Here is an 18,177-nt window from a genome sequence, read left to right on the forward strand (position 1 = left end):
ATTCCATAAGCTATATATTGCATGTCCAATGAAATATGAATGTAAATCTAACAATAATCCCAACAAAATGTGCACACTAAAAAAGTCATTAAAAGAGGACAAATTAGATTCAAAGAGAAAAAGCCAAAAGGGTCAAGTAAATTACGAATTGCATGAGATAAAGATTTGAAGACAGTAGTGTGTGAAGCAAACGGACCAAATGTAATGACAGGATATGAGGCTGAAACAATGAATTGAACAATTAATTCCTTCTTAAAATCAATCTGCTTTGGCGATAAATTAGGTAAAGATATAAGAGCGAGCTTAAAGATTTTTAAACAGTTTTGCTAACTCCTTACCTCACAACATTGTGTGGTGTCAGCAAGAACTCCACCATTTGGAAGAATAGCCAGCACCCCATGATGTTATTGATACAAGGGTATAGTTTCAGAACCATAACCATATGAATCTGTGTTCCACGTGAAAACCTACATTTTTAAAATGAAACTGCTTATATTTGGACGTGAAACATGCCATAAACTTCCTAATTTAGTTTGGATAAGGAAGACTTTTTTAATGAATACAAAAGGGATTTGTTTGGCGAATGTATGGTGCTGGGAATCTCTAAATTCGTTGCCCTGACTACAATCCAAAATTACTTTGCCAGTGCTATCCTAATTTAAGATCAAGAGATGAAACTTTTTCTCAATTGCCTAATTTAGAATCACTAGGTGCCATCAATGGAACTCAGGCAACAATTCAAACTAACGGCTTATTAGATTGTAGATAGGGAATAAACATCATAGAAAATGTTAGTCCAACTGATCTGAAATGCCAAGAAAATAAAAATAAAAATAAATTAATCCAAGTCCAAGAAATTTCAAACTAAAACCATTTCCATGGTTGGAACAGCGACAAGAGTCCTACAAAGCAACAACTAAAACACATAGCCAGCTTGAAAACAAAATATTAAAGAAAGACTCCATCAGATATACAAGAATTTGCATGTATGTCAATATGTGGAAAGAAGTTGCATGTGCTACAGCCTCTGCCACAAAATAATAGATCTATTTGTAACCAATTGTTGCTTCAATCTCCATTTGGTCACCACCAAAATTCCCTGCAAAGTTTATTTCACAACTGTGTTAAATTAAATGAAATTATAACAAACCAAATGCTATAAGCATAATCATTTTCTAACAGTAAATTGCATAATACAGTTTAATGCAACCACAATCATATAAAATAAAATCACCATGTCCTTCCATGTTATATAGAATAAAAAGATTTAAAAGACTCCTATTAATAAAAAGAGGGGGAAAAATGAAAATGCAAGGACTAAATAAATTCTCTCCCTGGGTGTTTATAGCCACAACATCAAAATTTACACAACTGAATAATCATGTCTCTTGAATACTATGCAATGAGTAGAAGATAACACAGAGATCTTAAAATCTGTCTTCCAAATTCATACGCCTATTCATTTCCAAATCAGGCACTACTCTTGTACATCAATCTTTACACAAACAAAGTTTTCAAAACAAGTAGTTCAATTATTCACCATATGAACAAAAACAACAAAGCAAGCCTCCTCAAAGGCAGAACACTGCAGTGTATTCAAATAGAAGCTTTTTAGGATTGTGGAACAGCAAGAATACCATATTATATCAAATCACTAGAATAAGTGCTTGCAAATTAATGACAGTTTCCTAATGACTTTATTTATGCTTATGATTATGGATGCATTAAACTACAAACCGTATTAGGCAATTTCCCATTAGAAAATGAGACCAAAATCAGAACAAGTATCATCATCATCTCTCACCCTATCGAAACCAATGACATGTTCACTCATTTCATGAAGAACAGTAGCTATATGACTAAATGCATCAGCTGCTTATTCTCACCAAAATTACTTTGCTAGTGCTATCGTAATTTACTATCCAGAGATGAAACTTTTTTCAATTGCCTAATTTAGAATCACTAGGTGCCATCAATGGAACTCAGGCAACAATTCAAACTAATGGCTTATTAGATTGTAGATAGGGAATAAACATCATAGAAAATGTTAGTCCAACTGATCTGAAATGCCAAGAAAATAAAAATAAAAATAAATTAATCCAAGTCCAAGAAATTTCAAACTAAAACCATTTCCATGGTTGGAACAGCGACAAGAGTCCTACAAAGCAACAACTAAAACACAAAGCCAGCTTGAAAACAAAATATTAAAGAAAGACTCCATCAAATATACAAGAATTTGCATGTATGTCAATATGTGGAATGAAGTTGCATGTGCTACAGCGTCTGCCACAAAATAATAGATCTATTTGTAACCAATTGTTGCTTCAATCTCCATTTGGTCACCACCAAAATTCCCTGCAAAGTTTATTTCACAATTGTGTTAAATTATATGAAATTATAACAAACCAAATGTTATAAACATAATCATTTTCTAACAGTAAATTGCATAATACAGTTTAATGCAACCACAATCATATAAAATAAAATCACCATGTCCTTCCATGTTATATAGAATAAAAAGATTTAAAAGATTCCTATTAATAAAAAGAGGGGGAAAAATGAAAATGCAAGGACTAAATAAATTCTCTCCCTGGGTGTTTATAGCCACAACATCAAAATTTACACAACTGAATAATCATGCCTCTTGAATACTATGCAATGAGTAGAAGATGACACAGAGATCTTAAAATCTGTCTTCCAAATTCATACGCCTATTCATTTCCAAATCAGGCACTACTCTTGTACATCAATCTTTACACAAACAAACACTTACAAGTTTTCAAAACAAGTAGTTCAATTATTCACCATATGAACAAAAACAACAAAGCAAGCCTCCTCAAAGGCAGAACACTGCAGTGTATTCAAATAGAAGCTTGTTTGGATTGTGGAACCGCAAGAATACCATATTATATCAAATCACTAGAATAAGTTCTTGCAAATTAATGACAGTTTCCTAATGACTTTATTTATGCTTATGATTATGGATGCATTAAACTACAAACCGTATTAGGCAATTTCCCATTAGAAAATGAGACCAAAATCAGAACAAGTATCATCATCATCTCTCACCCTATCGAAACCAATGACATGTTCACTCATTTCATGAAGAACAGTAGCTATATGACTAAATGCATCAGCTGCTTATTCTCACCAAAATTACTTTGCTAGTGCTATCGTAATTTACTATCCAGAGATGAAACTTTTTCTCAATTGCCTAATTTAGAATCACTAGGAGCCATCAATGGAACTCAGGCAACAATTCAAACTAACGGCTTATTAGATTGTAGATAGGGAATAAACATCATAGAAAATGTTAGTCCAACTGATCTGAAATGCCAAGAAAATAAAAATAAAAATAAATTAATCCAAGTCCAAGAAATTTCAAACTAAAACCATTTCCATGGTTGGAACAGCGACAAGAGTCCTACAAAGCAACAACTAAAACACAAAGCCAGCTTGAAAACAAAATATTAAAGAAAGACTCCATCAGATAAACAAGAATTTGCATTTATGTCAATATGTGGAATGAAGTTGCATGTGCTACAGCCTCTGCCACAAAATAATAGATCTATTTGTAACCAATTGTTGCTTCAATCTCCATTTGGTCACCACCAAAATTCCCTGCAAAGTTTATTTCACAATTGTGTTAAATTATATGAAATTATAACAAACCAAATGCTATAAACATAATCATTTTCTAACAGTAAATTGCATAATACAGTTTAATGCAACCACAATCATATAAAATAAAATCACCATGTCCTTCCATGTTATATAGAATAAAAAGATTTAAAAGATTCCTATTAATAAAAAGAGGGGAAAAAATGAAAATGCAAGGACTAAATAAATTCTCTCCCTGGGTGTTTATAGCCACAACATCAAAATTTACACAACTGAATAATCATGTCTCTTGAATACTATGCAATGAGTAGAAGATAACACAGAGATCTTAAAATCTGTCTTCCAAATTCATACGCCTATTCATTTCCAAATCAGGCACTACTCTTGTACATCGATCTTTACACAAACAAACACTTACAAGTTTTCAAAACAAGTAGTTCAATTATTCACCATATGAACAAAAACAACAAAGCAAGCCTCCTCAAAGGCAGAACACTGCAGTGTATTCAAATAGAAGCTTGTTTGGATTGTGGAACCGCAAGAATACCATATTATATATCAAATCACTAGAATAAGTGCTTGCAAATTAATGACAGTTTCCTAATGACTTTATTTATGCTTATGATTATGGATGCATTAAACTACAAACCGTATTAGGCAATTTCCCATTAGAAAATGAGACCAAAATCAGAACAAGTATCATCATCATCTCTCACCCTATCGAAACCAATGACATGTTCACTCATTTCATGAAGAACAGTAGCTATATGACTAAATGCATCAGCTGCTTATTCTCACCAAAATTACTTTGCTAGTGCTATCGTAATTTACTATCCAGAGATGAAACTTTTTCTCAATTGCCTAATTTAGAATCACTAGGTGCCATCAATGGAACTCAGGCAACAATTCAAACTAATGGCTTATTAGATTGTAGATAGGGAATAAACATCATAGAAAATGTTAGTCCAACTGATCTGAAATGCCAAGAAAATAAAAATAAAAATAAATTAATCCAAGTCCAAGAAATTTCAAACTAAAACCATTTCCATGGTTGGAACAGCGACAAGAGTCTTACAAAGCAACAAATAAAACACAAAGCCAGCTTGAAAACAAAATATTAAAGAAAGACTCCATCAGATATACAAGAATTTGCATGTATGTCAATATGTGGAATGAAGTTGCATGTGCTACAGCCTCTGCCACAAAATAATAGATCTATTTGTAACCAATTGTTGCTTCAATCTCCATTTGGTCACCACCAAAATTCCCTGCAAAGTTTATTTCACAATTGTGTTAAATTAAATGAAATTATAACAAACCAAATGCTATAAACATAATCATTTTCTAACAGTAAATTGCATAATACAGTTTAATGCAACCACAATCATATAAAATAAAATCACCATGTCCTTCCATGTTATATATAATAAAAAGATTTAAAAGATTCCTATTAATAAAAAGAGGGGGAAAATGAAAATGCAAGGACTAAATAAATTCTCTCCCTGGGTGTTTATAGCCACAACATCAAAATTTACACAACTGAATAATCATGTCTCTTGAATACTATGCAATGAGTAGAAGATGACACAGAGTTCTTAAAATCTGTCTTCCAAATTCATACGCCTATTCATTTCCAAATCAGGCACTACTCTTGTACATCAATCTTTACACAAACAAACACTTACAAGTTTTCAAAACAAGTAGTTCAATTATTCACCATATGAACAAAAACAACAAAGCAAGCCTCCTCAAAGGCAGAACACTGTAGTGTATTCAAATAGAAGCTTGTTTGGATTGTGGAACCGCAAGAATACCATATTATATCAAATCACTAGAATAAGTGCTTGCAAATTAATGACAGTTTCCTAATGACTTTATTTATGCTTATGATTATGGATGCATTAAACTACAAACCGTATTAGGCAATTTCCCATTAGAAAATGAGACCAAAATCAGAACAAGTATCATCATCATCTCTCACCCTATCGAAACCAATGACAAGTTCACTCATTTCATGAAGAACAGTAGCTATATGACTAAATGCATCAGCTGCTTATTCTCACCAAAACAATGCTTAAGAGCTGTTAGGGAAAGTCAACTATATATTCCTAATTATTATGTATTCCTTGTATAGCCAAGTGTATAGGCAAATTTTTGTCTTTGAGAATTTTAGTTCTCTGATTTGAAATCTCTCAAGAGTCCTATGTCTTCGAACTCTATCTGTGTGTACCAAACCCACTGTGAAATGAGGTCACCCACATAAGATGATCTTTTGTTCTCATGTCCTACCCTAGAAGCACCACTGGCCATCAACTGGCCTTCCCCTAGAATTCATCGCCTGGAAGCACATATGGCCTTCACGTGCCCTTTTTGTTCCATTGACTTCGCCCCACGCTCCAACACGTGAGGCCGTTTTCGGCGTTCGTTTTCGCTCCGGCATCCCCCTACTTCGTCGACTTGAAGAGGGGACTCCACCCTGGTGTGCTACTGCCCCATTTGGTGACTTCTTGAAAGTACTCCTGCTCATCCTTTGTGACTATAGGTTTTGTTTCATACTATTTTTGGTGCTGCTCTCTCTAGCTTGTGCATTTTCTGTTTGATTTGAATACTGATTCTTGGGTTTCTATTTGTGGCACTAGGTTTCTATCTGATGAGTCCACTTGATATTCATAAAACAACCTTTAGGACGCATCATGGGCATTATGAATTTACTGTTATACCTTTGGGCTAACAAATGCCCCCGCCACTTTTCAGGCTCTTATGAATCACATATTTCAGCCTATTTGAGGAAGTTTGTGTCAGTATTCTTTGATGATATCCTCATCTATAGCTCATCACGGAAACAACATTTGCAACACATGGAATTAGTGTTTGAAGTGTTGAAACAACAACGGCTGTATGCCAAACTCAGTAAGTGTCCATTTAGCAAAACTGAGATCGATTATTTGGGCCTTAATATATCTGGAAAGGGAGTTGCCTGTTATGTTCACGAATCAGGAATCGTGTCACAGGACGATGAACTACGAAGTCTTCTCCAAAACTTGTAGCCTTCCCTTTGTTGCTATTTCTCCCTCTTGATGGACCTATGATGACAGAAAAGAAAAAGCAGGCCTCGTCGGAGAGAGCCCAAGACCTCAAGACTCGTTAAGAGAGAGTCTCAAACCTCACAGAATAATTAAGATAATATTTTTGCTTCCTTTATTTCATAATACTCAGCCTGTTATATAGGCTTTACATGGCATAAAGAAATTTCATAAATAAGTTTCTGTTAAATAGGAAATAAAATCATCCTAATATAAAGGAAATTACTAATATTAAAGAAATTAGTTACTAAAGCTAATCCCCTAATTTATGCATACAAAAATAACAACTGAAATAAATAAAAGACACTGGATCCCAACGAATTCTGCTGCAATCAAATTTCCTTGGTGCTACTGTTTCCATATCCACGTCTTCAGTAGTGTTGTCCCATAAAGGCGTCCACAACATCACTCCCCTCCTGAGAAGGGAGCTTGTCCTCAAGCTCGAAGTTTGGATAAGCATGGCAGAATTGGTCAAGGTCTTCCCAAGTTGCTTCTAAAGTTGGTAAATGTGCCCATTGCACTAGTATCTCCCAAGTGCCTCTGTTCAATCTGGTGCGAAGTACAGAAGCTGGAGTGGGTACCACCTGGCCTTCAACAACAGGAGGAAGGAGCGGAACCTGAACTGGAGAGTCACCTTTAAATGGTTTGAGGAGAGAGACATGGAAGACATCATGAATCCGGCTTGAAGGAGGAAGCTCTAACTGATATGCAACTTCACCGATGCATCGTAAAATCTTGTACGAACCATAAAACTTGGGTGAGAGCTTATGATAAGGGGTGTTGGTAAGGGAAAGACGTCTATAGGGAAGAAGACTTAACCAAACCAAATCACCAACTGCAAACTGAACATCACGATGACCCTTATCATAATATATTTTCATGCGTTGCTGAGCCTGCTGAAGACGTTGATGAATGCCTGCAAGAACAGAATCTCTGTCTAATAGGGCTTTGTCCACTGCATCTACACGAGAAGAGCCTGAATCATAAGTCAACGATTTTGGTGGTTCTCACCCATACACCACTTGGAAAGGAGTAGTGTTTAAAGTTGAATGGAAGGAAGTATTGTAACAGTATTCAGCCCAAGGAAGCCAATCCACCCAACTAGTTGGTTTGTCACCCACAAAACACCGGAGATACATTTCTATAGTATGATTAACAACCTCTGTTTGCCCATCCGTCTGAGGATGATAGGCAGAAGAGAAATTTAGCTTGGCCCCACTCAATCGAAACAATTCACGCCAAAAATTATTGGTAAACACAGCATCACGGTCGCTAACAATGGACTCAGGTAATCCTTGTAAGCGAAAAATATGTGAAAAGAAAGCATGGGCTACGGTTACAGAATTATAGGGATGCGAAAGTGGTATAAAATGGGAAAATTTAGAAAAGCGATCAACTACAACGAACAAAACAGACTTGGGTAAACCCTCCACAAAATCCATCAATATATCGGACCATATCTGAGATGGAAGAGCTAAGGGCTGTAACAACCAAGCCGGATGCAAATTGGATGACTTCTGTTGTTGACAAATTGTGCAAGATTCAACAAAGTCTCGGATAGCAGATTTCATGCCACGCCAATAGAATTTCACTGCGAATGCGATGCAGCGTTTTTTGGATGCCCTCATGGGTACTATTATGTATTTCTGCAATGATAGTAGGAATTAGTGGAGAAGTTGATGGAAGGAAAACCCGCTGATTGTAATGAATGAGACCATTGGATACCGACCATTCTGAACTGAGCTTGTCACCTTCAACTGGGCGCCGTAACTGACTAAGAGAGTCGGTGGTGTTAATCTCAGCTCGGATAGCTTCTGACAATGACATTATTGGTTGCGAAATAGCCATTAAAGTGCATTGTTCTTCATCTCACCGAGATAGTGCATCAGCCACGATATTTTGTTGCCCAGCTTTATATTCAACTCGAAAATCAAAACCAAGTAATTTGCTGAGCCAATGCTGCTGTGGCGAGGTAGTAAGCCGTTGCTCAAGCAAATATTTCAAGCTATAATGATCAGTTCGGATAAGAAACTGCCTTCCCCACAAATAAGGGCGCCAATGAACCACCGCTTTGGCCAAACCAATTAATTCTCGCTCATATGCAGCCAGTTTATGGTTTCAGTCAGCCAATTTGCGATTGAAAAAAGCAATGGGGTGGCTGCTCTGTTGAAGAACTGCATCGATTCCTACACCCGAGGTGTCACATTCGACTATAAACTCATCATCAAAATTAGGGAGTTGAAGAACAGGGGCTTGTGACAGTGCAGTTTTAAGTGCATCAAAGGAAGTGGCAGCCTCAACAGTCCAATGAAAGCTATTTTTTTTTTAACAAACTCGTCAATGGGCTAGCGAGCTGTCCATAATTACAAATAAATTTTCGATAATATCCAGCTAGCCCAAGAAACCCTCGTAGTGCCTTAATAGAAGTAGGTGGTGGCCATTCCAGGATGGCTGAAATCTTGGAAGTGTCAACTGTAACACCAGCGGCACTAATGACATGACCAAGATAGGCCACTTGCTCTTCACCAAAGGAACATTTGGATCTTTTAAGGAATAATTGGTGAGAGCAAAGTAACTGAAACACTATATGGACATGTTGCAAATGGTCTTCCCACGTTTTGCTGTAAATCAAAATATAATCAAAGAAAACCATAATGAACTTGCGTAAGGAAGGCTGAAATACCTCATTCATTAATTCCTGGAAGGTGGATGGAGCATTGGTGAGGCCGAATGGCATAACCAGAAATTCAAAGTGCCCATGATGAGTGCAAAAGGCTATTTTCTCCACATCTTCAGCCACTATACGGACCTGGAAATATCCCGATTTCAAATCTAATTTTGTGAAGTACCGAGCACCATTGAGTTCATCCAATAATTCATCCACTACTGGAATTGGATATTTATCTTTAATTGTTTTAGTACTAAGCTCCCGGTAGTCGACACAGAAACGCCATGTGCCCTCTCGTTTTTTAACAAGCAAAACTGGTGATGAGTAAGGGGAATGACTAGGACAAATGATTCCTTGGCTAAGCATTTCCTCACATTGCTTCTCAATTTCTTCTTTCTGAATATGAGGATATCGGTAAGGCCGAACTACCACAGGTGCTGAACCCAGAAATAAGAATATACGGTGATCACATGAATGAATGGGAGGTAGCCCCTTGGGTTCTTGAAACAAATCAGCAAATTGTTCAAGAATTCCCTCTAATCCTTATGCTTGCTGTTCATTCAGAAGTTGTAGTCTTGGTCTATGTTCAGGTTGGAGCCCCTCCAAGGTGACCTGTCTATTTCCCAATTCAAAACACATAGTGAGAGTTGAAAAATTCCACCAGATGGGACCCGATGTCATCAGCCATCGTACACCTAAAACCACATCAAATCCGTCCAGTGGGATAACATATAAATCGACAGGGAAGTGTTCACCTGATACTTGAATAGTCTCCTTGCACGTGCCCATACTATGAATCTTTTCTCCATTCGCCACTGCCACTTGCAAAGCACTTTGAGAATCCAAGGTTGCTCCCAATTTTTGTGCCGCAATTTTGCTGATGAAGTTTTGTGTGCTACCTGAATCGATTAATACTGTGACTAAACAACCTTTGATGTTGGCTATTAATTGCATAGTCCGGGAATGCTGGAGGCCGGTGATGGCATGCAGGGAGATGGATGGTTCTGCAACTGCGACATTCTCACTTTCCTCGGTCTCGGTTATAGCTCCCTCTTCCAATTCAAGCCAAAACAACTTTTTGCATTGATGGCCGAATGTGTATGGCTCATCACAATTATAACAAAGTCCATTTTCCCTCCGATCAGCCATTTCAGTTCTAGACAGCCTTTTGACGAAGGGTGCAATTACACTTTCCCCCCTAGAAGCTGGTGCATTATTCCCTCCTGAACCTGTTGGTTTTGTTACAGATTGAGCAGGTGCAGTAATTCTGGAATTATTCCAGAAGTTGCATTGGCTGTTGCTCACACTTGCTAATTGTTGCTTCTTCTCAAAGGCCCTCGCCAAGTTCATTGCAGTCCCCAAATTGGGCGGATTTTGCATCTCCACATCCAAACGAATCACCTCAAATAATCCTGCAGTAAAAAAATTGACCTGTTGATCTGTACGAACTGAATTAGCACGAGCTAGCAAGCTCTGAAACTGTTTCTGGTATTCCTCCACTGTCCCTGTTTGCTTCAAGTTGATCAGTTCCCCGAGGGGATTACCTCTCAGTAATGGCCCAAACCTTAGATTGCAGTATTCTTTAAAAGAATGCCAAAGCAAGCCTGCTTCCTCCTGTTCCAACTTGTAAAACCATAATTGCACCTCCCCGATCATATGAAAAGTTGCGAGGCTAACCTTCTCTGTTTCTGGTGTCTTCTGATTAAGAAAAAATTGCTCACAACAATAGAGCCAGATGAGGGGATCATAAGAACCATCATATGTTGGAAATTCCAACTTGGCATACCTCGGCACCATGCCTCCAGTCTGTCGCAGCTCTAGTCTTTCTTCGGGCCCTGTAGCAGTGTTCAGACGTGAAGAACTGCCGCTGATTCCAATGTCCGTTCCCTTTTCATTGGTCCCACCCATGACAGACATGAATTCTCTCAGTTGCCGAGTTAGATCTTGAACCTGCGCCTCCACCTGGGCAACTCTCGCTGCATTTTGTTCTGACATCTCGCGGATAAGAGCTTGCAGTTCCCTTTGTTGCGATTTCTCCCTCTTGATGGACCTATGATGACAGAAAAGAAAAAGCAGGACTCGTCGGAGAGAGCCCAAGACCTCAAGACTAGTTGAGAGAGAGTCTCAAACCTCACATAACAATTGAGATAATATTTTTTCTTCCTTTATTTCATAATACTCAGCCTGTTATAGAGGCTTTACTTGGCATAAAGAAATTCCATAAATAAGTTTCTGTTAAATAGGAAATAAAATCATCCTAATGTAAAGGAAATTACTAATATTAAGGAAATTAGTTACTAAAGCTAATCCCCTAATTTATGCATACAAAAATAACAACTGAAATAAATAAAAGATACTGGATCCCAACGAATTCTGCTGCAGTAGTGCTGTCCCACAAAGGCGTCCACAACATTGCCACAGACCCTGCCAAGATTCAGGCTGTTACGTCTTGGCCAACCCCTAAATCAGTGAAAGAATTGAGGAGGTATTATGGAAAATTTGTCCACAATTATGGCATAATCAGTAAACCTCTTACTGATACGTTAAAAAGGGATGCTTTCCAATGGACTGATGTAGCTCAATATGCATTTGATAATCTTAGAACAATCATGTCTCAAGCACCAGTATTAGCACTTCCTGATTTCTCTAAGCCATTTACTTTTGAAACAGATGCTAGTGGTTCTAGGATGGAGGCAGTCTTGCAACAGAAAGGGCATCCCATTGCATATTTCTCTAAGGCATTTGGTCCCGAAACAAAGGCCTTGTCAATCTGTGAGAGAGAGTTGTTGGCCATTACTTTTGTTGTCTCCAAGTATAGACATTACTTGGAGCAAGGTCCATTTTTTTATTAAGACTGACCATGAGAGTATTAAGCACTTGATGGAGCAAATATTGCATACCAACTTGCAATTAAGGGGTGTTTCTAAATTATTAGGGCTGCAATACAAGATTTTGTATAGAAAGGGTATAGATAACAAAGTTGCTCATACTTTGTCTAGAAAACCTGCAGTAGCAGATGCTGAATTACACTCTTCATGTCTCCTTACACTCTACTTGGATGACTCAATTGTCTCACAATTATGATGGGGATCCTGAAGCAGCAGAATTAATATCTCATCCTTCAATAGATGAGCAGGCTCATCCTGGGTACTCTTATAAGGATAGCCTCTTGCTTTATAAGGATAAGCTGTATGTAGGGAGTAATAGGAGTTTAAAAGAGCATCTACTGGCTCTTTATCACAAATCTCGCTTTGGTGGACACTCCGAAATTAATGCAACTTTTGTACAGTTAAATAATAATCTGCAGCAAAGAGGTATCTCAAGTTGTTGGAACTGGATTATAAAATGCTATACAGGAAGGGTATTAAAATAAGGTGGCAGATGTTTTATCCAGGAGGTCTATTGATGTGGGTACCCACTTTTATTCTATGTATTCAGGGGTAATTCTTACTTGGATGCAAAAGTTGATTGCTATTTATGGGAGAGCCTCTAATTTAATTAAGATGCTGTCATTGGATAAGGATGCCGTCTCTGGGTATTAGGTGAAAAATGGGATTCTATAGCACAGAGACAAAATGTATGTGGGAGTTAAAACCAATTTAAGGCATGGTCCATTTAAAGCCCACTAATTAGAGGTCTTGGTTGCCTATGGCAAAATGGTGGTACAATTCATCTTCTCACAATGCTATTCAAATGACTCCATTTGATGCATTGTATGGATATGCTCCTTCCACATTTCATGAAGATTCTTCAGTTGATTCATCAGTAGGGGCTGTAAGGAAGTTATTAAAAGAGAGGCAGCAGCTTAAGCATCTATTGAAAGAGAATTGACAAGTGGCCTAACACAGAATGACACAGCAGGCTGACAAAAGGAGGACTGGGAGGGAGTTTGGTGTTGGGGATTGGGTTTATTTGAAGCTCCAGCAATACAGGTAAACTTAAATTGATGTAAGACAAGTCCTTGAGCTGCCTGCCAAGTTTTATAGGCCATACAGAATTTTGGCAAAAGTTGGGAAGGTGACTTATCACCTGGATTTGCCTCCAACATCTGCTATTCATCCTCTTTTTTCATGTGTCTATGCTTGAGAAGAAGGGCTTATAAAATGGCTTAATCTGTCGGCAAAAGATGCCACCTGGGAGGATAGCGCTTTACTGAAGGCCAGTTCCCTGAAGTTCCACTTTCTTGGGGACAAGAAAATACTAGAGGAGGGGGTATTGTTACATATTATAGGAGGAAATATAAGAATAAGATGTGATTAGGAATTCTAGAGGAGTTGAGGAGTTAGTAATTAGCAGGAAGCGTAACTAACTCTGTTGTGTTAACTAGAATAGTCAGCTGAAGTATTTACAAGGCAGTTATTGTTTATAAATACTTCAACTGTCACCTTGTTGTAATTCATTCCAAGAATTAGCAAGAATACAGTCTCTCTCTTCTCTCTTCTTTCTATTCTTACCTCTATTCCCCTGTTTCTTTCTCTTAGGGTTTCATAAACCCTAACGTAGAGCTTCTGGTGTTGCAAGAAGAACTACAGCAGGCAGCCCCTGAAAAAGCATTGCAGTCAAGCGTTATCACCAGGAACAGTACCAGTCTCACAAGTTCTCATCAAATGGCTTCACTATTCAGCAACATGCGAGGATGCCTCTTTCATCATGTCCAAATTTCCAGATTTTGCACCCTTCTTGGGGCAAGAAGGTGCTAAAGATTATTACATATGTGAGGAAAAAGTACAGAAGGAAGAAGTCCAGAGAATAGTTAAGAGGATGAACTGTTATAGAGGTAGTTAAGAGGAGTCATTTAGACAAGAACAGCTGTAACTACTTCAGTTAGAATAACTGAAGCTAGCTGAAGGTGTATAAATAAGTAGAAAGAACACTTGAAATGATAACTGAAGTTCTCATCTCTCTAATTCTTTCTTCTCTCTATCTCTGCTATTAACTCTCTCTAAATTCTCTATTTCTTTTCTTCCTGATTCTTTTCTTTCCCAGTTACCTACAACTGCCTCATTAGGGATTCAAACCCTAACAAAGGGGAAGGCAAGAAGGAAACAAACAATACCTAATCTTACTTTGTCAGTTATCTTCTTGTTTCCTCTTCATGCTCTCATGCTTCCAGCTATCTTCTTGTTTCTCTTCATGCTCTCATGCTTCCAGCTATCTTCTTGTTTCTCTTCATGCCCTCATGCTTCCAGCTATCTTCTTGTTTCCTCTTCATGCTCTCATGCTTCTCTCCCTGTACAACCATTATCAAATTCCAACAAAAGCCAAACAAAAATACTACACAAATAAAAAAGAAGCACTGAAGGATGCATCAGAGGAAATTTCCTCATACAAGCTAAAACTAAAATGATCCCATCAGAAAAGAATTACAGCAAGGTTAAGCCATTTCAGCACAGTAACAAGTTGGATGGTTCTGAACAATCAAAGATTTATCATTTATAGTAACAAAAACACAAAATTAAAAGCTTACTGGGCTAAGGATATGGCAGTTCATGATATCACCCTTATTAATGAATGAAGTTTTGATCTCAAAACTGGCAGAATAAACAATTTTTGGATTAAATTCGGATGCACTGCAGTTGGTTTCCTCGAAGACAAACAATTTAAGATTGCGGGGGTAATCATCTTGAACAGTAGCAGGAAATCCAAAACCATGAGGAGACCCAGAGTGCAGATAACAGAAACGCCGATTCCCCAAGTGCAAAATAAAACTGCTACAGTCCAATTCATAAAAAGAGTCAACTTGTTCCCTCATTGATATAGTCTTGATTGGGAGGCTGCTGAACATTCTTGGATTTTGGTCTATATTAGACAAGGGCCCTAACCTTAAGATACGGTTGTTGATAAGTCCATGCAAACCATACAGGTATTTGTCGCTGCTATGTTCCCCAACTGCAGTAAAAATGAGCAAATCGTCAGCGGTAATCTTCTCTTTCTCCAACTTCGTCGAGGATGTCCATTCTAAGGTGTCCAGATTGAAGACTGAAAGTACCCTGAAATCGTCTCTATCACTGCCAACAAAGAAAATAAACCTTCCGCCAACAAAGGAGAAGTGCCACCAGATCGGAATACCTATTGGCGGATCATCAAGAACCATCCATTTATCGCTCTCAGGATCAAAGCATTCAAAGAATCTGATAGAATCATCGATGGGCATCCCTTTCTCGTTACAACAAGGTAGAGTGAAGTCAACCGCAATGCCGCTACTAAGAACAAAAATCTTACCATCAGCCACAACTGCACATGGATCAACTTTTCCTGTGTTCATAGACACACCCCTTTTCATCGAACCTTTGCTGTCAATAGGGTCAAAGATATACACGTCTTTTGGGAACCATTGATCAAAAGGAGCCCTGGGATCCTCCAAGTCGTGTTCCCCACCAAGAAAGTAGAATTCAGACCCCAACTAGACGGAGCACATTCCTCTGGGATATTTTCGTTTCGGAAATTCAAGAATCGCAGAGAGATGATGAGGTTCCGCTGTTTCATCTTTTGGGATCTTGATTTCAAACATAGAGAGAACCATTTCTCCACATCCATGACGCAACAACATGTAAATCGTTGTACTCATTTCCTCGGCGAATTCGGTTTTGATAAAGGAAGGATAGGTTTGGAGCTGATCTTCAATTCGAAGTGCCTGAAGAATTTTCAGATGGAGGGCTAGGCTCACAATTTGGGCATCGGGACGAAGGAGGAGAACATTGGGTAAAAATACCGTAAAAATGAAATATGTAATTTAAAATTAATTATAATAATAAATAATTAAATTTAGTTGGGTAATAAAAATTAAAATTAATTTTAAAATAAGTAGAATTTTCTTTATATTATTAATGATATTAAAAAAATTAAAAAACATTTAAATAAACTTAATTAGTTGGATTTGAAATCTATATTTTGATTAATTCAAAAATAATTTAATAATTATTTTTATTTTAAAAATTTTAAACTTAGTTGATTAGATTGATTTTCTATTTAAATTTAAATTTTATTTTATTTTATTTAAAAATTTTTAATCCTATCTATATTTATTTAATTAAATTTTTTAATATAATTTAAAATAAATTTTTATAAAATAATTATTATAGTTGCATAATCAATTTTTTCCCAAAATCATTACTTCATTTAAAAAAATTGATCCATTTTTTTAATAATCAACTAAGTACACAGAAATTCACCTTTTTTTGTAACATTTGTAACACAAAGCTTGTGTATTTCCAATAGAAATTCAAATGTTTAACTTTATTTTTTATGGTATTTTTCCTTTAAGACCATTTTTCTAAATTGATTAATCATTGAATTTATAATTTAATTTTTATTAACAAATTATTCTTTTAGTTAATTTATAATATCAAATTATAATTTATACATCTATCTTTGGAGACATTGGGATTGCTAATAATACTCTTCATCCTTCAAATTAATTATAATTATATTTTTATTATTTAAATTAATTTTTAAAATTTATATAAATTTAAAATTTTAATTTTAGAGTACATATAAATTTAAAATTTTTAATCCTAATTATACTTAATTTCAATTAAATATAAAATTTTATAAGAAGTAATTAACTCAAATAAAAAAATTAATAAGTAAAAAATAAAAATAATAGTAAAAAACTACAAGGAATGCATTATTAATAAACTAATATTATAATATAATTTATTCAAGATTAGAAATTATTATTCAAGACCCATACCTCCTTATGTACAATTTGAAGAAAGAAGTTAAATTACTCAAGTTAAATATGATGGTGAAGCTATTTATGAGTAAAATTTAGATGGTCTATTTGAATATCAAATTTTAAATATTTTACAAGTGACAATCGCTTGTACGACTTATAGAGTCAAAGGAAATTCTTATATTTAAATAGCAAAAATTAATCTATTTTTATGCATTTTTGTATTTAAATATTTTGATTTTAATAGAAAAATGTTAATATATTATTAAGATTATGTGTAAAATTTATATATATAATTTATTTTTTAATAAATAAATTTATATTATATAATTATAAACTAAAACAAAAAAAAATGAAATAAATCCATGAATATACCCCGTCTTCAATCTTCCATGGGGCAGAGATAGGAGGAGCGATCCTTATTTTTAACATTTTAAATCAATTTGTAGGCATTTCTATAATTTCGTTTTCATATTATGCATTTCTTTGTATTATATTTAATATAAAGGCCTTAAAGGATTGCAATTTTATATTATATTTATAATATGATACTATAAAGTAAATTTTACATGATGCCGGAAAAAGAAAGAAATACGTCTTAATTCTTATTTTTATTAAGATTTGAACTTTTTTCGATATAGGTATGAAAATTTTTGTGATGAATAAAAGATATTCTTAATTTATAATATTTAATATTTATTAAAACATAAATACTTAACTTTTTATCACAATTTTTTTATAATTTAAAATATATTAAACAGCATAAATTATTTATATTGAATTAAAATTAATATATATTTAAATTAAGCAATAAAAAAACTACTTAAATATTAAAATATATAAAACATTTTTATTAAGTTAGAATTATTTTTATTGAATATTAATTTTTCGAGATTAATTAAATTAATTTTAATTTAAGTAATTAAATTTAACACAAATTTATATAAAAAAAATTATTATAACCTATAAATCATTTGATATAAAGGTAGTGCATGGTCTTAGGGTTTCAAAAAATCACACCAAATTATATCAGAATCGAAAAAACTATTATTGTAAGAATCGAACTATATTAAACTGAATTTATATTTATTGTTTTGGTTCAGTTTTGATTATTTATCTATAATCAAATT

General features: G+C 35.4%; 2 protein-coding genes across 4 annotated transcripts; both read right to left on the reverse strand.

The window, feature by feature from the left end:
* Positions 1–811: 811 nt before the first annotated feature.
* Positions 812–16,064, reverse strand: LOC131173948 (uncharacterized). 3 transcript variants are annotated; one of them, XM_058136846.1, is made up of 4 exons: positions 14,840–16,064; positions 14,439–14,602; positions 9,388–11,796; positions 812–4,889 (listed from the first exon to the last, which is right to left on the reverse strand). In XM_058136846.1, the coding sequence occupies exon 3, from the start codon at positions 11,365–11,367 to the stop codon at positions 9,916–9,918; it is 1,452 nt and encodes a 483-aa protein (XP_057992829.1). In that variant the 5' UTR covers positions 11,368–11,796; positions 14,439–14,602; positions 14,840–16,064; the 3' UTR covers positions 812–4,889; positions 9,388–9,915. The 3 variants fall into 3 exon arrangements, with proteins under 3 accessions (XP_057992829.1, XP_057992830.1, XP_057992831.1); XM_058136847.1 differs by lacking the exon at positions 9,388–11,796 and having other exon boundaries at positions 14,840–16,054; XM_058136848.1 differs by lacking the exon at positions 9,388–11,796 and having other exon boundaries at positions 14,429–14,602; positions 14,840–16,054.
* On the reverse strand, positions 7,076–9,738 carry LOC131173819 (uncharacterized). The gene is made up of 4 exons (XM_058136339.1): positions 9,039–9,738; positions 8,397–8,518; positions 7,774–8,350; positions 7,076–7,680 (listed from the first exon to the last, which is right to left on the reverse strand). Exons 1-4 carry the CDS (start codon positions 9,736–9,738, stop codon positions 7,076–7,078), a joined length of 2,004 nt encoding a protein of 667 aa, XP_057992322.1.
* Positions 16,065–18,177: the final 2,113 nt, after the last annotated feature.

This window comes from Hevea brasiliensis, chromosome 15 (genome assembly GCF_030052815.1).
Source record: "Hevea brasiliensis isolate MT/VB/25A 57/8 chromosome 15, ASM3005281v1, whole genome shotgun sequence".
Classification (NCBI taxonomy): domain Eukaryota; kingdom Viridiplantae; phylum Streptophyta; class Magnoliopsida; order Malpighiales; family Euphorbiaceae; genus Hevea; species Hevea brasiliensis.

What these genes read in the sequence shown, in the direction of transcription:
- LOC131173819 (XM_058136339.1), bottom strand. Translation starts at nt 9,738, where the DNA reads ATGCTTAGCCAAGGAATCATTTGTCCTAGTCATTCCCCTTACTCATCA. An exon ending in GCTCGCTAGCCCATTGACGA is followed by an intron (nt 8,519 to 9,038) that starts GTTTGTTAAAAA and finishes TGTCATTGTCAG; the next exon opens with AAGCTATCCGAGCTGAGATT. An exon ending in GCTTCCTTGGGCTGAATACT is followed by an intron (nt 7,681 to 7,773) that starts GTTACAATACTT and finishes CTTATGATTCAG; the next exon opens with GCTCTTCTCGTGTAGATGCA.
- LOC131173948 (XM_058136846.1), bottom strand. Translation starts at nt 11,367, where the DNA reads ATGTCAGAACAAAATGCAGCGAGAGTTGCCCAGGTGGAGGCGCAGGTT.